Raw genomic sequence first — 6055 nt, 5'->3', positions numbered from 1 at the left:
TCAAAGGTCAGCCTAATTTGCTCTATGACTTTTTGAATTTATCTACATATCGACTACGCAGTTCCCTGGAATTTCGCACAAACGACGGCCTCCTGAACCGCAGCACAGGAAAAAAAAATGGCTTTGCTCGGCTTGCCTTGGCCTCAAGCTCCTTCTCCATTGATCAACAGCAGTTCAGCCTCCCACTGTTGCGGCAACAATCCAAAAACAGATTCGAATTAAACAGACCGGATTCGGATTCAACACTTGACAGTATGAGTGTCTACGATCTCAGCCTCCTCCTCGGCAGTCCGAGCGGTCACACTTGAAATCTTTCCGCAGTCAACTATGCCTAACTGACGGCCTCCTGCACGGTAGCACAGAAAAAAAATGCTCTGTTCGCTAGTCACGGTAATGTCCCGTTCCTCCCGATCTCTGCTGCTTTCAACGCCTGAGACCTATCAGATTTCAACGGTTGAGACCACGCATTTGAGCACGCAGCCACACTGACTCCCGCTGATTTTCTGATCACACTGGTGTTGATCTAGCCTGTGGCTGCTATTTGAATCGCTACCACCGTGACTTGGGTGACACTCATAGCAGCTCAAAGTTTTAACACAGCCTCCATGCACCTCCGATCCAAAATGCCGGTGCAGCACCGAAAAAATGCGTCGTCCTCCTCGGTAGTCCCGCAGCAATCCAAAACAGATTCAACTCCAAATAAACAAAATCCACGGTAGCCTTTTCACCGCAAACTTCCTACAACGGTCGGCGCGCTTGAAGAATGGCTCACTCGTGCCGTTCTTGAAACAACCAGAACTGAATCGGCGCGACTATCGCGCCATATTCCATGCTGATCTCCCTTCAAAACGCGTCGGTCTCTCCACTCAGGGTTACAAGCCATCCTCAACCTTTGAAGCTCTAATACCATGTCAAAGAGAGCAAAATCAAATTTATTAAATCAAATTTGAGCCGTTCAAATCAAATTTATTACGGAACACCACTTGTAAGGCTATTTATGCAGAACACGCTCTGCGTTTCAATTCATTACATGAGAAATATAGACATGAAACACACATTTAGGGAAGTTTAAACAGTACTCTAGAAAACAGGAACAGATTCTTAATCTAAGGTTCCGTTTGAACCGTCACTCCATTAAAACATTTCTTCATTAATCTCAACAATTTTTGTATCTTTGCATAATGTACTAATTTTTTTTATCAAATTAAAAATTTGAAAAGATAGAAAAGTGAGGTATGAAAAACAACAATATCAAATATGAATTACTTGATTTAATCAATAAATAAATCGTAATTGTTCATTTTAGTAAACCTGTGTAATTTTGGTTGTTCATTTTAGTAAACCTATGTAATTTTGGTCCATTTGAGTGAAAATCACAAAAGTTGATGACTTGACCATGTGACGACCATGTGACCATGGAAGAGAAAATGATTAAAGTGATTAGAGGTTTTAGTGGAAAAACCACACTTAAAACTCATGTATTTCCTAAAATTTTCAATCTAGAGGAGGTCGTGATAAATTGGATAGAAGAAATGGATATTTTTTGGAATTTAAACAAATTGAAGAGCCTATGAAGGTTAGGTCTACTTGTACAAGATTGAAAAGTCATGCTTCTTTATGGTCGAATAAGTTTCAATTTGAAAGATAATATGATCAAAATGTGAGGGTTAAATCCTAGAAGGTAATGGTAACAAAGTTGAAAAGATAATTCTGACCTATAGAATATATTTTAAATATGTCAAGGAGATTGCAAAATTTGAACCAAGTGAAGATTACTGTGTTGAAAGAGTGTTGTTTTACTAGATTAGCATCATTTTCAACTAATAACTAATACCTTTACTAGGGTTGGCAAGAGTGGGAAGGGTTAGTTCTCACCTTGATGATAAAAAAGAGTCACAATTAGCATGAGGATTGGGTACTTCAACCAACAGTCAAGCAGAATACTTGACTTTATGGCAAGGTCTTGAAATATCTATGGTGGTGGGAATCTATAGGTTACCAATTTTTGGTAATTCAATGATAGTGATCAGATAGGTAAAGCAAGCTAAGGGAACCCTTGCCAAATCACCCTCACCTATTTTGCAAAGGATAGTATTGTAAATTAGGCATTTCAAGGAGACTGAATTTTATCACTTGTATTGGAAACTAAACATCATGGCTGATGCACTTGTGAAGAAATGAGCAACCTTGAATTAGCGAAGATGGAGCACGATCATGGCCCCACATTTCATTTACCTTTGCCATGAATTGTGAGAATAATTATTTTGTTAATGAATTTGAGCGAAATGGCATCCATGGTTGTGGATTTTTGTAATGGCTAATTGAGTGTTAGATTGGAAATAAAACCCAAAAATTGTGTATCTTGGCGACATGCATTCGTTCGTTAAACGAGAGAGTGGATTGGCAGTCTAATTACATATGTATAGGCCATTTCCATTATCATTTAACAAGGGATAAGTGTAAAGTTGACATCATGGATCTTAAGAATATGGAATTTATTGTCCTAGAATGGAAAACTCAAGGAACTAGTTGGACATCATATCTATGCATTGCTAATAAAGAAAGGAATGTCTTAGTTTGTAATCTACACATTCCAAGTAGAGAGGCAGTGAAGTATGATGAAATAGGTATTATCTGAATTGTCTCGCTACAACAGAGAGATAGAATGGTGGACAGTGACATGAAATCCCTTGAGCATGTGTAGGAGAGGATGAACCATTTGATGGAAAGATTGTTAGTTTGTGGAGGATATGTTAGATGCCATGAGGGAAAGGAATGGCATGGAAGATAGGGAAAGGAGGTCACATTTGGCATTTTTAGACAAAATTATGAACTCTACAATGAAAATTTGAGAGAATGTAGGTTTTCATGAAGCATGAATTGGTTGTTTTGGATAATAGGTTGAGAAAGAAGGAAGCAGAATTCTATAGGGGGGAAAGGGCCATTAGGATGACCTAGACATCATTGAGGAGATGTCAAGGAAGAAGACACAAAATGCTACTAATTGAGAAACAAGGGATAAGGATGATGTTATTGAATAGATAAAAATGGATCTTGATGTTAGAGCTTTAGCTCCCAGATAATTTGGACTTTTCTCTTTCTTTTGTTGATGTTTTATAAATTTACACTATTGTTAGGAATTCATTACAAGGTATATGGACGATATTTGTATAAGATAGTAGTTGAAAGTTTTCATAGGTATATAAAATAAATTTTATGGACATGTATAAACAACACAACATTAAAACAAGCTAAATTTTGTAAAAGATTCTAGCCTCAAAACCAAATTTTGTTTAAAATTTATATCTCTTTATTTAAAGAAAAAAAAAAAAAACTAATACATTTACCATATTTTCTACACCATCTTTTCATAAAATAGTCATTTATCACCACTTTTCATGCCTTATACAAAATAAAAGCTACATATGAGGAATTAAGCTACTAATAGTCGCGTAGCACCAAAGTAAAAAACGAACAACATGGGGATGTTCCATATTTTGTGGAGATGGGTTAATATCGACCAAATTTCAAGCCATTGTATGCACTAAGGTCAATTTAAAAAAACGAATATTGGGGTTAGCACAATTAAATTAAATTTATATGTCAACCATAAACAAAATTATGAAGCGATGTAGAAGAATAAGGTTCCAAATCATATAACAATCCAAAATTAAGCTCCAAATCATATTCATATTTACTCATGAATCTAGATTTTATGCAAATGTAACAAACCACAAATTTATACAAATCCAAAATTAAACTCTAGATCATATTCATATTCACTAGTGAATCTAGATTTTATGCCAATGTGACAAACCACAAATTTTACATATTGAAGGTAACAAAGAGTTACATGGTAATAAATAAATAAACTATAAAATTTCTAGAAACCTCACAATCAATCAAACCAAGAGATTCCAATTGTAAATCATTATTAATTAAGTGATTCCTAGTAGTTGATATGTCTTTTAAGTGATTCCTAGTAGTTGATATGTCTTTTTTAGAACTTTATATACTTATAAATACAAGTTTTGTATGAAAAATATGACCTTAATGAATATTTTGATGAATGAAAAACTACAAGTTTGCCACTTAAAATTCTATTTGATATATAAAATTAATTGCAATTAAAGAAAAATCATTAATAATCAAATCATAATAGTAAACTCCATAATAATCAACTCAAAAAAATAATTCCAAATTTATCATATATATGTCAAACTTTATGTTTTCAGGTTTATCCCTGAATGCTAATTTTATAAAATTTAGACTTCTTCGCTCTCCCTCGTACTATCTTGCCGCTATATCTTCTCTCTATTCCACATCATATTCAAAACAAAACAAGCCAGGAAACTTTAAGGCCCCGAGGCTTTTGCTATTACAGTACCCAAGTCAAACATACTGGTCAAGGTATTCTTCCATAGTGGTGTATTTCATATCAGGGTACAGCTCACTCACTTCCACACCTTTGTCTCCAATTCTGAAGTTGGTTTGCTCTCCCTTCACGAAAAAGGAGTATCGTAATGACAGTAAAAGAGCCGCAGGGAACGGCGCTTCTGTCTCAAGTTACAACAACGCCCACCATGAATGACAAATTTAAATAAAAATAAAAATGGGAATAAAATTGAGTTGTAAGTTGGATATTCTAACCTGCAATTTGTTTGAGGAGTTGGTCTTCCTCTATGAAAATTTTGCGAAGAGTTTTGCCAATTTTTTTTTCCCACAAGGCTACAAGGTCGTTGACGGATAGAGTATTGGGAGGAGGCCTGAAATGCAGGGTCTTGTTCACAGTTCTCTCATCATCCACGGCTTTGATGGTGAAAATTCCAACGTCCTCCTCAGTCATAAACACAGCTGCTTATAATTTAGAAATCAGTTTTTTATGTAAGAAAATTTATTTTACAGTCCAATGTGTAATATTGTGTATCCGTCATTAAAATTTAAACATAAAGCTACAGATACCCATATTTTTATATACACACCTTTGGCATTCCCGTTGCCAAGTATTTCAACTTTATCTGTAGGAGGAACTCGAAGTCCACGTTGCCCAAGATTTGAGACAAAAAGGCCAGCAAAGCAGTTGCAGCAAATGTATGTATAAGGAATGCCTTGGCCTTCGATTGCACGACGAAGTTCAGCTTTTACTGCAAAATACGAACTCTTTGCAGGCTCCACTGCATTCACTCTATCAACGTCATTTCCAAACTCTGCTGGCAGAAATCTCTGTATCATCAAAAATACAGCTAGTTGGACTCTTGGATTAGAAAAATCTGTAATTATCAGAATAAGCTGTGAATCTGTGATTATCGGAATAAGCTGAACCGTCCAATTGAAAGGAACTGCAATCGAAATTCTTCCATACCTTGATTGTTCCAACTTGTTTAATAGCGTTGATAATGTTATGCTGAAGCGAATAAGAATCCATACAGCTATCACTTAGTTGCGTCTGTGATGCACCTCCACCTATTGTGGAGATAACCACATCCACTTTCTTTATGGCCTCTACCACACTCCAAAAGTCCTCCAGCGATCCCTGCACCACCACATCGACTACACATTATTCATCTTCAAATGTAAATAATAATTTGATTGGGCATCTGCTATGTGGGGCGATTTACTTACATGAAGGATATTAGCACCTGAGGCCTCCAAGGATTCCAGCAGCTGGACTTTCTCAGGCTTAGAAGCACCAGTACTGGCCAAGTCTCTGACGAGAAGGAAGGTGGGATGGCCGAGATCAAGGCTGGCTTTGGCAATATAACGACCCATGTAGCCTGTTGCGCCAACTATCAGAATCCTGCTCTTCTCCATATTGCAGGCCAACAAAAGTATGGGAATACAAGTTCTTCTGGTGCACATATATAACAAAAAAATTTGAAACTTCGAGACTCTCTGTTTGGCTCTAATTCCGAAATATTACATAAAGGTAACACTAACAATTAAATATAAAAATATTCCAAACATCTACAACCAAATGTTTTTGACGACTGTTTAGGTGACGACATAAAAGTAACAGTTACAATTAAATATAAAAATATTCCAAAAATCTATCACC

General features: G+C 36.1%; 1 protein-coding gene across 1 annotated transcript; it reads right to left on the bottom strand.

Annotated features, from left to right (window-relative positions):
- Window positions 1–4259: 4259 nt before the first annotated feature.
- Window positions 4260–5811, bottom strand: LOC149246274 (phenylcoumaran benzylic ether reductase IRL1-like). The gene is made up of 5 exons (XM_089440328.1): window positions 5623–5811; window positions 5363–5533; window positions 4983–5223; window positions 4651–4854; window positions 4260–4556 (listed from the first exon to the last, which is right to left on the bottom strand). Exons 1-5 carry the CDS (start codon window positions 5809–5811, stop codon window positions 4393–4395), a joined length of 969 nt encoding a protein of 322 aa, XP_089296454.1. The 3' UTR covers window positions 4260–4392.
- Window positions 5812–6055: the final 244 nt, after the last annotated feature.

The sequence above is a fragment of the Pinus tabuliformis genome, chromosome 7 (genome assembly GCF_031772625.1).
Source record: "Pinus tabuliformis cultivar Carrire ecotype Pingquan chromosome 7, CPIR1, whole genome shotgun sequence".
Classification (NCBI taxonomy): Eukaryota; Viridiplantae; Streptophyta; class Pinopsida; order Pinales; family Pinaceae; genus Pinus; species Pinus tabuliformis.
Note: the sequence above shows the minus strand (reverse complement) of the source record. Positions and strands in the feature narration are given on the sequence as shown.